This window comes from Wasmannia auropunctata, unplaced genomic scaffold (assembly GCF_000956235.1).
Source record: "Wasmannia auropunctata unplaced genomic scaffold, wasmannia.A_1.0 LD336106.1, whole genome shotgun sequence".
Taxonomy (NCBI): Eukaryota; Metazoa; Arthropoda; class Insecta; order Hymenoptera; family Formicidae; genus Wasmannia; species Wasmannia auropunctata.
The window spans coordinates 2,287,046-2,303,345 of NW_012026784.1; the positions used below are offsets into that span (position 1 = coordinate 2,287,046).

Here is a 16,300-nt window from a genome sequence, read left to right on the forward strand (position 1 = left end):
AATGCTGAAAATTAATACATTAATTATATATTAAATAATATTATGTTAATAAAAATTAATTAATATTAATTATGATAGAACCATAATTTTTATATAAAATAGAATTTTTTATTTACACTTATATCAATGTGTGTATTTATTTAGAAATACACACATTTAAGTAGATGACACGATATTCCTATTTACATACTTCTGCAGTAATATATGTATAAACAAGGACTCTAAAGTTATAATATAAATGCGAACTTATGACGACTCCATAAGTATTACTAATTTAATGATGTTTAATTGTCCATGCATAATCAAAAAATACCTTAGATAAAAATCAAAGGATAGAGGATTTTCTCACTTTCCACAAATAAATTATCAATCGTCAGTCGTTCTTTTGCGCACGTTTTTGTTACCGATCTTTCTCTTTTTAAAAGTAGTGGCCGCTCCTTCGTCGTCACTATCACCCGTACTAATTTGCGTAATAGTTTTTTCTTTAAAAGTCCTCTGTAGTGGCGGTGGTTCTGCCTTCGTAAACGTGGGTAGCTGTATCTGCTTCTGCTGCTTTGGCAACTGTAGATCCACTGGTTTCTTGTTGCTGAAACATCAAATGTTTTTGTATTTATCTTGAGATTCTATGAGAAAACAATGTAGGAAATTAATTAATCCTCGAGTCTCATATATTATATTATCAAATAATTGATCGGCCAATAGAACAATTAATATATAGCTCAATTCCTGCAGCATTTTTAATCGTATGTTAAAATATACAAATGTTCTCTAATATACGCATCGCCTGCCCCCCCCCCTCACCCCTCGAGAATTAATATTAAGAGCAAAGATTTGTCGCAAAGAATTGCCGCGCGATAAATCTTCGCGAATATCTTAATCCATCTTGGCTACCGGAATAGTAGAGCGCGTTAAAATATTTACCTTGTCTCCACGACTTGCCAGGATCCGTAAGGCTGCGGTCTCTCGGGCACACTGTAGTCTCGCCGGTAAGGTCGTTCTTCTTCAAATGCCTCTTTCTTTATTTCCGCGCTTTCACCGTCATCTTGGGCGTCGTCGTTTTCAACGGGTCGTTTCCTCAACTCTCTCATCTTCTCCCTCTCGACGTTGGCCCGCTGCTCCTCGAGAATATCCGCCTTCTCGATAGCTTCCTCCTTATCCAATTGTTCCATGAGCTCTTTCTGGAGCAATTCCTCCTTCGCCTCCTCTTCTTGCTCCGCGAAAGTCATGTAACCCTCCTCCGGCGGCTCCCACATCGACTCTAAGGTGTATCAAATAATATTTATGAAATGCTATGACAGGCTAAGACAGGTTTCAGAATTCAAGCAGAATTCATAATATACAAAATAGTAACTTTAGGGGAAAAAAACGAGGCAAAGACTAAGCAACTTAGAATTTAATATCACGTTGGTGAGAAATAAAGCAAATAAATATAATAACAAATTCGTAATCATAATTTATCGACATTTCACAGAGAAATTTAAAAATTTTATTTTTTAAATGGTATTTAAGATACACATAGTTTAAATATAAAAGATAGAAAAGTAATTATGTTAATTATAAATAATAAATTAGTAAAAGGCTAGACATATAGAAATTACAATGTATAAATCTTAAAAAGTAAATACAAAAATTGCAATTGAGATGAGTATAGGAAAAAAACGGAATGCCAACATAGTTACTGTCTGAAGGAACGAAAGGTACGAAAGAAGATGTAGAAGTAAGAAAAGGCAGACGAGCAAAAAGATAAAAAAGTTCGACAAAGGTACACCCACCGTTCGTTTCAATGTGCCAATAGTAAGTGTATCCTTCGGGACTGCGGGCCTCGTACCACAGTTTTCTGACGGGTGCGGTCAGACGATCATCCTCCTGGGTCTTCTTCCCCTTTCCCCTCACCTTGCCCGACTTACTCTTCCCCGGAGTCCTGTTCTCGCCGCCGTGCTGCTGGACTCGCGGAAACGACGGCGCGCCCTTTGACAAAGTTGCCGGGTCACAAGGATCCACTTTCGGCGAGAACTGGAAAAGTTTCAGTTGGAAAGTCGCTTCGCATTGATAGAAGACTACGTTCTAGTTTTCTTGGGAAATAACGGAGGACGTGTGTAATCAAAGGTGCCGCAAGCAAACCGACTCCTACTCCGAATCTTATAAATAAACATGGCGAATGTTTGTTTAATCGTTTCGATCATGAAATAATTAGAGAGATCGATTTGAACCTACGTACCTTTTCGCTATTACTACTTTTGAATCTTGGTACTGTCTCTGGAGCGGCTGACGGGATACGGTTGCAATTTTGAGGCGTCTAGAAATACACATATTACATCACACACATTATATAAACTAAATAAAATGAAAATGCACTGTAAATATAAATATATAGAAAATATATAGAAAATAATAATATAAATGTATATAAAATAAAAATGATAATAGCTTAGATTATTAAATTAAATTTATTAAATTTATTAGATTTATTAAATTTCGTTGTTTTAACGTATAGAAAGAAAATTATAGTCGTTCGATTTTTGCGCGGATCTTCGAAATATTACATCTAATATTATTCGACTTTTCTCAACGAATCTAAAATTAGGCCTTTAATTTAAAGATTAATTTTAAATACACTCACTTCTTTTGTTTCTATCCTGTTCAGTTTCTCTTTAATCATTCTCTCAGCAGTCATATCTCGCGTGTTATTCTCAACATCCTTCAAGTACGCAGCCATAGCCGCCTGCACGAAAAAAAAAAAATGATTACTTTACCATCAGTATTTTCATGTCTATAATTAACGTTGACGAATACATACATTTTCCATCTTCTTGATGTCATCCTCGAATTTTTTATTCTGTTTCGCCTGTTTGGCGCTATTCTTGTGGATCTCCTTGAGCCGCTTGCTGACATTTTCCTTGTGCTTCTTGCCGCCCTCGTGGAAGTCAATACTCGGTTTATTATCGGCGATCCAGCACTTGCAGAAGTCGCAGAACTTGCGGCCTTGGGACTTCCAATAATCCGCCCTGTAATCCGTTATCACAATCTTGAGGTGACATCGCATAAGTATTTACGGCATCGTGCGGGATCGATGCATCGACTTGCATGTGATTTGAAATATAGTTATAAATACAGTGTTCCTCTCGTGTCTCAAATTTGTAAAACTATAGCCACGTTCTTAGCTTCCTATGAAGTACCTAAAAAAGTGTCTCATTGTGTAATCGCGCTGTATATATAAGATTTGTATTTTTGTAAATCCCGAACTAAAATGCACGCGGCTCGGAATAGTCGAAAAAGTTCTATTCTTGACGGCATCGATCGGCAGAGTGAATAATTCAGCCGATTGCGGTTCGCGCTGTCTTCCCGGAGCAATTATTGGAGAAAATGCGGACGATGTTGCCCGTGGCCTAGGAGAAATGTTTTCTCCCGTTCGGGATGAGGACAAATTAGTTGGCAATTAGTCTCCGACCTACGCAGCCTTGAGCATCATTCGACCTTCGTATTACGTCTCGGTTGCGACTAAAGGACTCCCACAGAGCTCAATGGGGGGGCTCGAGAAATTGTCGAGTAGGTATAATTGCGAGATGGAAAATAAAAAAAAAACCCCCACGTGTTCCTGGAATTTCACACCTATTATCTTGTTCTCGTGATTTAAATTTGACAACAATGGAAATAAGACAAATGAGAGCAGAGCGCGATAAAATTTGGATAAAATCGCGATTTAGGATCATAAATTTAAAACTCGAATGCTTACTTTTCATCTCATAAATATTACATATTTCATATGTTCAGAAAAACTTTTGCGCTACCATCACTTACATCGCATTCAATGTGCAAATAATTAATTCCAGTTGAAAATTTCGTAGCTGAACGTACGTCGAACGTATTTCTTGGAGAGACGAAGCTCCAATTAGGAGCTGCCAATTAGAAGCGGAACCATGTCTAATTATTACCCGGAGGAAGAATTCAGGTCGGGAAATGGGCTCGGTGATTTTGCCAAGCGTGGACAAGATGCGAGCGCGAATATTTTTAGATGGAAATCAATTTAATCGTGACAATTCGCTTATATTCAGCTAGCCGAACGATGGCTGTGACGAATAAATTGGATTATATAGATAGACACCAATTTACATCTTTCGAAGGATGTTTTATTTGAAGTTCTAATGAATATCAAACCTTTTTTAGATTTCTAAAATAAATTAGATTATATATAGGTAGACACCAATTTACATCTTTCGAAGGATGTTTTACTTGAAGTTCTATGAATATCAAACCTTTTTTAGATTTCTAAAATAATTGATATCGATCAATAAAATGATTAAACGTTTTAACTAATGGGAAACTATAGTTCAATTGTATTTTCTGTCTAAATGCAATTAATCGCCACAATTACATAAAAATTTTAAGACGGACCCGTCAATCGCAAATATTCACAAATATTTCACGCTGAAAGGAAACAAGTGTCGTTAGACAATAGATTTCCTGATTTCGTTAACTGGCGCCAATGAGCAATCTTCGGTGGCTAAGGCGAATCGATTCACCTCGATTGTTTCTTTTTGCCGAGTAACCCGACGAAGCCGCGAACAAAGTTTCAACCTGTTGCTGTGCCGAACTGTCTTGTCGCAGAAATTCGCTTTGACAATAAACGTATCTCACAATCAGTGGCGCCCGTTTCTATTCTAGATATGCCTCGCCGTGCTTTATTAACACTTTATCAACGTCTCTGGTAACCGGTGATGTTTTATGCAAGATTCAATTCAACTGCGACAAAGCGTAACAATAATGAAAACAGCATCAAAGTTGGAAAGAAGCGGCGTTCTTTGAAAAATAAACTTCTCTCGTACTTTCACGTCGGGAAATAATTAGTTTTATGCATTTTATTACGTCAATGAAAAAAGTGTGTTGTTTCTGTCCGTCGTACTTTGTATTAAATAAAGTTAGAAAATTGAGATTTCTTGAAAAGGGGATAACATTTTTCTCTATGGATGAAGAAGATATCGAAGCCCGCGGTGGGAATTTTGCAATCTGACAAAAGCTAGTAGAACGAAATTTTTTCGTAAATTCAGAATCTTTAAGAATGACGTTTATAACGTAAAAAAATTTTATATCAATTTTTTCTTCAAGTATATTTTAAAATATAATAATCGTATTTAAAAAAACTGATAATTTTAATATTGTGTAGATATAACTGTGACGAACTTTTGGTATCTATAGCATTTACGGGACGAACAAATAGACTATCATCTGAGACGGCTCAATGAATATTCATCGAAATACTGTGGGAATCTCAAGGATTAGTCTGGGGTGTAAATCGATTACAATGTTTCGTCACATAACATTGTCCAATTGGATTAACGGCAGTCGAACTCAAATCACGTATCCAATAATCTGTTCGAAACGAAGTGTACTTGCACGGATTTTGTACGATTGCACAAAGTTATTGCCATTAATATATGTGTCGCTATGTACTCAATATTATGTCATTATTTTTATTATGTTATAATTAAACAGAAATATATTTATAGTATGTGCTAATAAAAAAGAATTTTTTTAGAAAATCAGTGGCAATATAAGGGCAGAAATTCGAGTAATAAAAATCGTACACAGAGAGAATTTTTTTTTTTAATTTACCCTGCAAATCATGTTAATTATGGGACAATATAGTATTTAGGCAAATTTTACTGTGCACTACAATAAGATTTCGCAGTAAAATTTATTGTAGTGCACAGTAAAATTTACCTAAATACTATATTGTCTCACAATTAACATGATTTTCAGGGTAAATTTTAAAAGAAAATTCTCTCCGTGTAGTACTTTCAAATCGCGAGAACTAAATAAAGAAAAAAATCGTAGTTTAATTTTTATAAAAACATTTTGAAAGCAATATTTCAAACTTTCAGACTGTCTCGAGCAAAGATGAAAACGATCTTTCATCAACTTTATGCACTATCTCAAAGTTGAAGTTTCTCAATTCTGTACAATCTACTTGGAAATGATGCTTGGAGCAAAAATATCATTAAGGAAAAACCTCGACGGAAAACAAAATGTTCAGGATTTAAAATTTTCTTTTTTTTTTTAAATCGTACTAGGATTAATTTCCACAAAGTTACGTAAATGTATATTTCATCATTTTGATCGCTCGACTTGAAATGGCCTTTTAATTTTTTCGTTTAAAAAAATACACTTGTATTATTACACGATCTTGATGATCGTTAGTGATTCGTGATATCCCGAAGTTTAATTATAGAAACAGAACGGTGTTCTTAAGCGATTCCAAATGCCTGCAACATCGTGCGAAATAATCATAGATGAATTAGGGCAACGGTAGAGACGGTAGAGCATATGTGGGAGCAAGATTAAGCAAGATCAATAACATAAGATTTCAAAGCACACGGCCATTGGCCGGGTTCCAAAGTGGAAATATCCCTCCTTTGACGATGACCCTCCGTCATCCCCCTCGAGCCCGGCAAGTCCGCTGCATCTATCGTGCACCGTTAAGCCTTTGCGTGGTTGCCTTTGCTAGAGGCTGATGATGTACGCGCGAGTTGTCGAACTTATGTCACCGTAAAACCGCTGTCGCGCGCGTACAGAAAAGGCGTATGTTAGTGGCCGTATGCATTTGTCGCGTTTTGTTGCAGCAACAGGTCCCCGACTGCGTCCTGCAGCTGGTATAAATTAACGATTGTCAAAATGCGGTTGGAAATTTATCGACGTAGATCGTGCGGCGGATGCGCGGTTGTTGACGTCGTCGCGTCTCACAGCTCAAAAGATCTCTCGTACGAGACGCTGCGACTCGAGAAGCGCATGTTAATCTTGACATTTCATCAAAGACGCCCAGTTCCTTTCGCGAGAAATTCCACGCGAAAGTGGTCCGGGTTGTAAGTCTCACGAAACGAGGTCTTAAACGCGATCTCATCGCCGTGGATTGCTGTGGAGGACGAACCGGACCGCGACAACATATCATCCCGCGTCAAATTCAGCATTGCGACGTAAGCGAGATCGCCGCGGATAATCTCGTTATATATCTCGGCACGGATATATATGTTTGTGCACGCGAGGTACGCTAATGATGCGCGTCCGTAAGCAGCTCGCGGGGACCGCACGAGGCACCTATACTTCTGCACGCTATCTATAGAGCGACCGTCACTATTAATATGAGCTATTAATAGAGGCGGATCGCTCGTGGAACACACTTGGGCGCGATTTCTCGATGCGATTCCGCGTCCCTTCGGGGAATTGCGTCGCGTTACTATCCGCGACGGCCAAATGCGACAATGGAGAATTGGTGCCTGCCACTGGCCCCTCCTCCCGCTCCTCTCAACTCGCGCTTGGCAGACCGGTGCGTACGAGAGCCGTCGTTACACGGTTCATCATCTTAATGTGACGCGCTCGCATTTGCGTCCGCCCTTCCTTGTTTGCGTCGCGGCGAAATCGCGACCGCACACTCGGTCGCATTAAACATGCACCCCCTCATTCTTCCCTCCCACATTCTCGAGACACGAGGAGCAGAAATCTGCAGTTTCTCCTCACAAAGCCATTACATCGGCAAAATTTTCTTTGTTTATCTAGCGATTTTCTTTATCTTGCAAATTATAGAGGAACGTTACAGAAGAATGTTACGCTGGTAATAAATCAAGTGATAAATTTGGAAAATTTTCTCGCTGCTTTCCTTCCGCAGACAAACGATTACGTGCGCCCGACCGGCAACAACGTTGTTGCGTAAAGACAACAAAGCCGGTCTCTAAATATAATAAAATCACGGCTTTATTCTTGCCGGTCGTGTTAAAGTGAATTTATTGGCGATTATGTTGTGACGTTTCCGCGCCGGCCAACAACAATTTGGACCGAGGCACCGCAGTCGTTTATCGGGGCGAAAACAATGATTTTATATCCGACGTTACTCCGACGTGGCCGACTCGCCCTCGTGCATCGCGCCAACGCGATGCCGACAATGCAGAGATCGTGCCCTTGATTTCAGCTGCTGCGATGCACATTTACGGCCATTGTGCACAACTTGACGGCTATTTTAATGCGACGCGTTCTCCGTTACAAACGTATCGACGAGGTACATGGCGAATATCAGAATAGGTTGGATATTTTTTTCTTCCTGATATAAATCGCTCGCACTCGTTTACGTCCGTCAAACAGCGCGCAATAAAATCTGCTAATAAAAGTTACTAAGCGCGGCTATATTTTTATCTAAACAAACGTATCAAACTTCGCGAAATCCCGTCATCATTATCTCACGACATTTAGTGACACCGAGGGCAACATTTTAGCGAAAATAAGAGCGATATTTTTAAAATAAGAGCAATTTTTTTTAGAAGGTAATGATCCTTGAAAGACAAATAAAAGACATAAGAGTTAAATGGAAGCGAATATAATTAATTACTTGCTTAGTTACTTTCAAATGAGCAATCGAAACAATCGGTGGGAAAACAAATTGCTTGATCACCTTCGCGATTTTACGCTATACACGGTTCTCGTATGAACAAAAAGGAGGGACTTTTTCTTTCTTAATGCTCAGTACGATTTTGAAATCCACCTACGTTCGTATAATTCAAGAAGGCGAATTGCGCGCCGGTAAAAAACGCCGAGAAATTCGGAGCACGACAGCACGGTAGATTATGCAAATGACATCGGTATCGCAGAAAAAAGCAATTCTCCCGAATAACCCCAATAAATTTCGCTATTCGCCATCGTAATCGAGTTCCCTGTGTAAATTCCAACGAGTAAAAACTATATTTCATCTTATCTCGCGCGGAGTGATATGTAATCCGAAAGGAGACACGCTCGTATATCTCGTGTAAAACATTAGCCTAACACAGTATATTACTCTCCCGTCGCGCGTCGTGTGTAATTTGACAAACAGCACCTTAAGATAAAATCTGAAACTCGATCTCTTAATTTAATCCTGAAAAAAATTTCTCCCCGAGTAGAATTATAACACCGCAGAGAAAATCATCCGAAGATACGAACGTGTGTTTACTACATTTAGTTTTGTCATTCACAGAAATATAAAGAAGTTATTTATTAAGGTCACTTTTATTAAATCAAAACTGGGGGCGCTAAGTTTTGCGATGTTGCCGGAAGCGCGAGCCTGAGCAGATCAAAACCCACGCGCGGCGATGCGTTACGAATTGATTGTACAGGATTGTACACTTGAGAATCTCGGAAACCCGCCGGTCCATTGCTATTTTCTTTGGCAGCCAGTTAACGCGCGTTCGACGTTTGTCGTATATGCGTGGATATTTTCGACAGGTTCACATTTCGAAATCACTCCTCATGCTATTCTCTTCGCCTTCCCCCCCCCCCCCGCCCCGACAGACGTGACTTTCGGGGTGCTCGTCGCGATCAAGGTCCCCGAAAATTTATGATCCGTCGGGGAGGGTCGGGAGGTATGTACACTTTATACAGATGTACGGATTTACTGTATCGCAAAGCGATCGTAAATTATTGTTCCGCGTGATAAATGTATCTTGATCGATTCGAGAGAAGTTCCTTCGTGCCACTTGATAAATGAATATCGACTCGTTTAGATATCTTCTCCGCTGTGCAGCGATTAGGTATCGGTGAGTTCATTCTCAATAAATATAAAATATATCTCATTGTGTTTTCCCACGAAAATTTTAACGCCCATAATAACGTCTTGCGATTTGTCGAGATTGTATCAACTTCGACTTTATACGTGCCTCACGCAATAGGTCGTATACGCACATAAAACTGGCCATATGCATAAAATATCTTCGCATAAAACACGCAAAGGCACTTGCGAAGGTATCCGGAACGTACGCCGTGTCACCCCCGAAGCGCAACTGATTTGTTCGGAAAAACGCTTCTGTCTGTCCCTCCCGCGGGTCATTCGCAAAAACTGGCGTTAATGTTTATTTTTATAACGCGCGTCGATAAATTATTGCCGCCGCCATGGCACAGATCGAGCAAAGGCTCATGCATAAAAGAGCATTTTAATCCTTAACGGTGCTGGCACTCCTCGAAACTTACACAAGCGGCGTTTCATAAATTAAACATCACGCGCGCGCGGAAAAGAAGGGAAACTTGGCCTACTCTTATATAGATGCCACCGTCATGACGGAGGGTTAAAAGTGTTCCGCGTGTGCGTAAAGAAAATCCGCCTGATTACATCACGTTTAGCTGTTCTAATCCGCCAAAGAAACATGTCAAATAAAGAACGCTTTTGTGGTGAGGCAAAAGTTGAGTTTTTAATTCAGAGTCACAACGAACAATATTCGTTTCTCGCAAATCGATTAAAAATACTTTTATTATATCGTCTACGGATCGTGTGAATTTTGAACGTATATAAATTCTTTATTACAATACACAATTTTAGATTTTCTTTTTCCTGTTTTTTTTTTGCGCGTAAAATAATTTGTATTAATTAAAATGAGATAAAACGCGCGTGCGGATATTATTGCAACTGCACGCGTGTGGATCTCGCGTTAAAAGGCGCTATTAATTAATTAACGACACCGCGGCGGATTTTTCGCCCGACTCGTGGGCGTTTGTACGTTACACTCGCCTGAAATCGCGCGGGAGATTTGCCAAAAGACACATTGGCGAAACAATTGTTGCGTCGCGAGACGACGTAGGTGGAGGAAGGGGGATGGGAGTCGCGATAAAAAAAGGCGGGTTGTTCGCGCATTGTTCTAATTTTGTCGTGCTCGATAGTAAACAGTTTCTTTCCCCCTTCGCTTCGGAGTGCGCCGGTGCATCTGATAAACACAAGCGCGGACCGCGGGGAAACAATCTCGATCAACGTCAAGTTTAACTTGTTATCGTTATCGCGAAGATATACGCATCGAAACGTTGTAGGCTGGGAGAGCGAGAGGGTGCGGCGTTTTGTTCTTTCGAATAAATAATTCGATCCGTTCGTTCTTCGTGTGGGCGTATTATTGAAACTCCATCTACCGTTCTCTGCGTGTTTCTAAAAAAAAAAGTTAATTAAAAACATACACACAACAGGTGCAGCCAAAGGATCTCACGCGGAAATCGGATAAATCGGTAAACGACGCATCACGGACGGCGAAACGCTAACTCTGTTGCGTTTTTTATTCGCAACGCGATTGCATATAGCATGCACAACAGGATGCATCTTTTACGCGAGAAACGAATTTTTTGCGCCGTATTTTTTCGAATGGCAAAGTCTTGCTCAATTTTCTCGCTGGAAAATGATCTTAATTACTAAACTTTCAGTACTCAAAATGGAAATATTCCGCGAGAAAACAAATTCTCGCGACACGAGATCGACTCGGATTTCATCAAGAAATTTGTAATCAAGAGGAAATGTATATTTCCGCTATGCGCTCGCGTCTATACACATCGCTACACGTGCACTGACTGCACTCTCGTAGGCATTTCATCCGGAGCTTTTTTTGCCCTCTGGAACTTCTTTCAAGGAGAGAAAGAGGGACAGGGAAAGAGAGCTTGCGGCATATAAATATCTTTATATCGCCGCCCCTTGTCAGGGACAAGTGACTCGGTTAGAATAAGAATGGCCATTAGCGTGTCACAGGCTCTCAATCTTGATGTTTCCACCAAATACAACAAGCTAGCATAATTGGAGAAAATAACTTCCGAACAATCCGCGTGCGAATAATTCTCGAAGACAAAACAAAATGCTCTGCAATAAGCTCCTATTTGGAATTTGGAGTAATTCAAGCCCTCCCTCACTCTCACCCTTCCAGACCCTTCCTTCGATTTTAAAAAACTACATATAGGATTTTGTTTACTGCGAAAAAAAAAGAATATTCATGATTGGAGGACATCGGAGAAGAGCGAATGGGAAATTAGACTCGGACGGGCATTCGACAAAAATGCCTTCATTTATCACGCAAGATTGCCATCGTTGAAGTGCATTGGTATGCATTTTTTCCGCGCGCGGCACGTAGATATTAAATTCGCGGGCGAAAAAAATGATGAACGATATATCAAGATAACGTGTGTCATCGACGAGCATCGTCGCGCATTCACTGATAACAATCGACGTCACTTAACGTCACTTCGTCGTCCGCGCAATCGCGCCGTTGTCGATATATGTATATACAGGTTTATATGGGTTTATAGGTCGTAACAATGCAAACAGTGACGCATGGCACTCGTCGGGAATCACCCGGCGCGATTTCCCCCTCGCGCGAAACGAAGAATTCCCGTTGAGCATCCGAAATGACGGACGGGTAATTAAATTGGCGCGGAGATGACGGCGAGCGCGCCGACGACCGAGGGTCGTCGAAAATCGAATCGAGAATCGCGACCAGGGCGACAGACACCCTGAAATAAAAAATCGGGGAACCTGCGAAAAGCTTCTGCGAAACGCTTGATAATCAAACGCAAATATTTGTCAACGTTATACCTTGTTAAACCGTCTTGCTGTTATTTTACCGCGAATCGCTTCGGTCTTTTTTCTTTAGAAATAGAGGAATTATCGAAACTCATTCGCGTTGAATCGCAATCGCATCGAATCGGTTTTTCTCCTTTCTCGCAAACTGCGATCCGCACGGTGCAGCAGTAATTTTTGCATGCAAATTCAGTTTGGTCGGTTACGCCGGCTTTCCAGCGAAATTGTCAGCGAGCGTAATTTCGTATATCCGAATAAATTGCCGTCTCGGTGGGGATGAGCACCGCGGTTTATCCGATGTCCTGCAACGACGTGCCCACGGAATTCCCACGTGCGCGGCAACGGAATTTACAATAACGGCGGATAACGCGAGGCGAGATAAGAGATACTCGGCGGAAAATAGTTTCGCCCCGAAATTGTAAGTTGCCCCATGAAACGACGGCGCCTTGAAATGGACACACCATGGGAAAACGAGGCACCTGAGAACGATCAACTACGATGGCCCTTTTATGGTATCGCTTAGCTCTACTATACAGGATATCCTATATAGCAGCGGCGCGTATGCTACTTTAAATAATAAATTATCCCGTGAGTTTCATCTCAAAATATTTGTCGGGAAAGCACATTTTGATTCGCGCTAGCTCCACGCGAATCAATAATTTAACACGAGTTTGTAATTTTACAATAAATTGAAGTTTTAATAAGAAAATTATGTTTCAACGAGACAAAGCTTTTTTTCTTAAAGAAAAAAAAATGAACTGACGCTTGGCTCCTTTCGCATAAAGTTTGCCCGATCAGTCATAGACGCGAGACGAAACAAAGTCGGTCGTAAAGTAATCGGCGGTCGCTCCCGTCGAAGGGCCGCGCTGTTATTTCTGGAGAATTTCACGACGTCGCGTTTAAACGTGTTACACGGGCGTTTAAACGATCCGATGTCGGGATAAATATTATTAATACGTGGCACGCACGTTACATCACGTGCCGCGTCAATTCCGGACCGTCAGGTCCCGCTTTCCTTGCGATATATACTTTTCAAAAACGCGGCGGCCCGCGATCGTTTTCGTTCGCGTCGCAACAAACGACTTGGACCCATTAGCATCCGTCTTACTAATAAATATTGGCACCACTCGCTGCCAACCACTAAGACTATTTTCTACCAGTCTTCGTCGTTCCAATTATTCTGTTTTTTTTCTTTTAACGAATTTCAGACATGCACGGATGCCGAAAAAGAAGCACTTTCTGTTAATGAAAGTGACATTTTTCACCATCTGAAAATTGTGATTCAAAGCCCTAATCAAATTCGGAATATTATTACAGTTATAATATTATTACTGTTGTTGTGTAATTATTATATTATTTATAGTTGTTGAAATTAAGTGACTTGATAGACTCTTGACAGACTTCGAATTTACTAATATAAAAATTTAGAAAATTAATTAGGTAAAAGCCACTTTCAATCCTTTTTATCGTTTACTTCAGAACACAGTTTGCTTCAATAAAGAATACAAATACAAAACAAAAACGTATTTATCGGCAAGTGTCTTGACGGAGTGCGAGACAAATTTATCGCGGCGCACCTACTCTAACGATCGTAAAATATATAAAATTGTACAGGGGCGGCCGTTACTTTGGCCGAATCTGTCGGCGGTATAAAGCACCGAGCGGCTGTTTAACGTTGCAGTGCCAGGCGAAGACGTTCGGCGGAAAAGTTTCGAGGCGGGGAACTTATGCCGGGAATTATGCGCGCGGCGAACGCGCGAGGATGGCCGCGAAACTTAAGTCCGGATTATTTGCATCGCGTCAGTGAGGAGAAAAAAAGAGGCTCGGTCGCCCTCGTCGTCGTTCTCGTCCTCCAGTAAAATACACGACTCTCCTAACGAGCTAGTGGTGAAGTCGTTGCAGTTTCCCCTGCAGACGTTTTGACCTCCTTATCGAGCCCTCTTCGCGAGATATCCCATTTCGCACGTTAATAATACTCACGCCTCACTTATTCTCGCCTCTCTAGCTGCGAATTTTCTAATGGTACCTTAGCTAATTAATAGATCGGGCCTGCACGCGGGTGAAAACGAGCGAATTATTGTTTCAGCGCGCAACATAATAAACGACACAAATTCCGCGAACCTCAATGCTCTGTTTGAATAAACTTAATTTAACAAAGCACATGGATTATATCTGTGATTATATATGAAAACCGTTATTTCGGCTTTAATACTATTTGCCGATCACCGTGATTACCGTTCCAAGAAAGATAACGTTACTATACAAAACGTTAAAGCTGAGTTTTCGCAGGTTTATGAAATTCCTTTTGCGAGATTTTCCGCGTGTAATAATATTTAACTCGAATAATTTCTACGTTCAAACCAATTTCATATTCAGTAATGATTCAGTAATAATTGAAACGTTCATTCTGCAGCTCTTAATTAAAGATTGAATCGCTGTCGATAGACGTGAGATTAAATATGGAGGATGTTGGATGATAATCGACACGATTAATTCATTTCGGAATCTTCTGAGTGAAACGTGGAGATGCTTGAGAGTCCCCTTGAGATACGATCCCGATCAGCTGTTTCTTTTGTTGCGGGATGCTGGGAGCACTTGTGCGGTGAGCGCACTCTTAACGTACTTAAAAAATCTCGCGTAGCCAGGCGAAAAATCTATTCCCGTCGTTGTGGGAGCCGCTTCTGAACGCAATGGAAATTTACTTACCGCGATCGATCAACCCGGGGCGCACGCACACGCTTAGTTACACTGATTTTAATGAGGCCGCGGCGAGGAAAGTGTCTAATTATATAAACGAATCGCTGACGCGTTCTCCTTTTTATAGCTCCACCACCGACGGCGGAAGATAATTACGAATGCTATAAGCAACAATGTAAAGCGCCCACAGATGTAAAAATAACGCGCGTCGACCCTGAATTATTATATCGCGATTATCGAATATCAAAAATTACCTTATATCGATAGCATCTTAATATCGCTGGAAACACAAGTATCGGCAGTGATATATCTTATCAAGCTTATCACCCGTTTAAATTGTTTGAATGAAACAACACATCGGAATATCTGTACAACTGTCAAACGACGTGAATTTATAACGAAATTATAGAAAATTGTGTGAACCACGTCTTGGCTTGTGCTTAAAAAAAAAACTGTTAATGATGTAAAGTGAGGAAATCGTACAAGATACGATCGACGAGGGACGATTTCTGCACAATTTCGATCGCGCGGAATTTAGAGCGATCGAATTTACAAGCTCATGTCGCGCACTGCACGAAATATAACATGCAGCTAAGACGGTACCGAAATACACGTAACATCGCCGGATAATAAAATAAACAGGCGAACGGTATTGTATCCCGAGAGATATTCCCGGGATTGATTTTGCGCTTTCGTAGGTAATTTATTTGACTATATCATTCGTCACGGAACACAAATACTAATCGCAACTGTCGGGGGCTTTCGTTTTTAAATTTCAGCTATTGGATGTAACCTTCAAGCGAATCGAAATATTTGACGAAATTGGTAATTGCACAATTGTCATTTAATCGAGCGAAAGTCTCTTCCACGGATAGCTCTGCTTCGTTTAATCAATCACAGATTTTAAAGTCGACCATTCGACATTTTGTCTTAATATTTTTATATAATTGTATTTATATATTATTTAAAAATATCTTTTAATATTTCGCTCTATTTTGTATCTAAATTATGTAAGTCGCAACGTCGTTTGTTAACCTAAGGTCAGGTAGTAAGTACAAGTTACACCGAGGTCGCGTGTCTTTTTAAACTTGCGAGACATTTAATCTTGACGCGATCCTAAGAAACCAGGCGAAACGATCCTGCGAAGATTGCGTCAGGTCCTGGCAAACCGTATGAGGAAAATATAGTTGCGTACACCGTCAATCATGTGGACGTAATCGAGGTGGACAAACACATAGCTATTGCATGACGGACCAGGGGGGGGGGGATAGG

General features: G+C 40.5%; 1 protein-coding gene across 1 annotated transcript in view; it reads right to left on the bottom strand.

The window, feature by feature from the left end:
- Positions 1-74: 74 nt before the first annotated feature.
- Positions 75-16,300, bottom strand: part of LOC105452225 (WW domain-binding protein 4) — a 31,712-nt gene continuing 15,486 nt past the window's right edge. Inside the window, exons 2-7 of the mRNA XM_011693170.1 lie at positions 2,798-3,005; positions 2,621-2,722; positions 2,219-2,296; positions 1,773-2,013; positions 922-1,258; positions 75-586 (exon numbers count right to left, since the gene is read on the bottom strand). Coding sequence (XP_011691472.1) covers positions 367-586; positions 922-1,258; positions 1,773-2,013; positions 2,219-2,296; positions 2,621-2,722; positions 2,798-3,005 — 1,186 coding nt within the window. The 3' untranslated portion in view covers positions 75-366. The remainder of the gene's footprint in view (positions 587-921; positions 1,259-1,772; positions 2,014-2,218; positions 2,297-2,620; positions 2,723-2,797; positions 3,006-16,300) is intronic.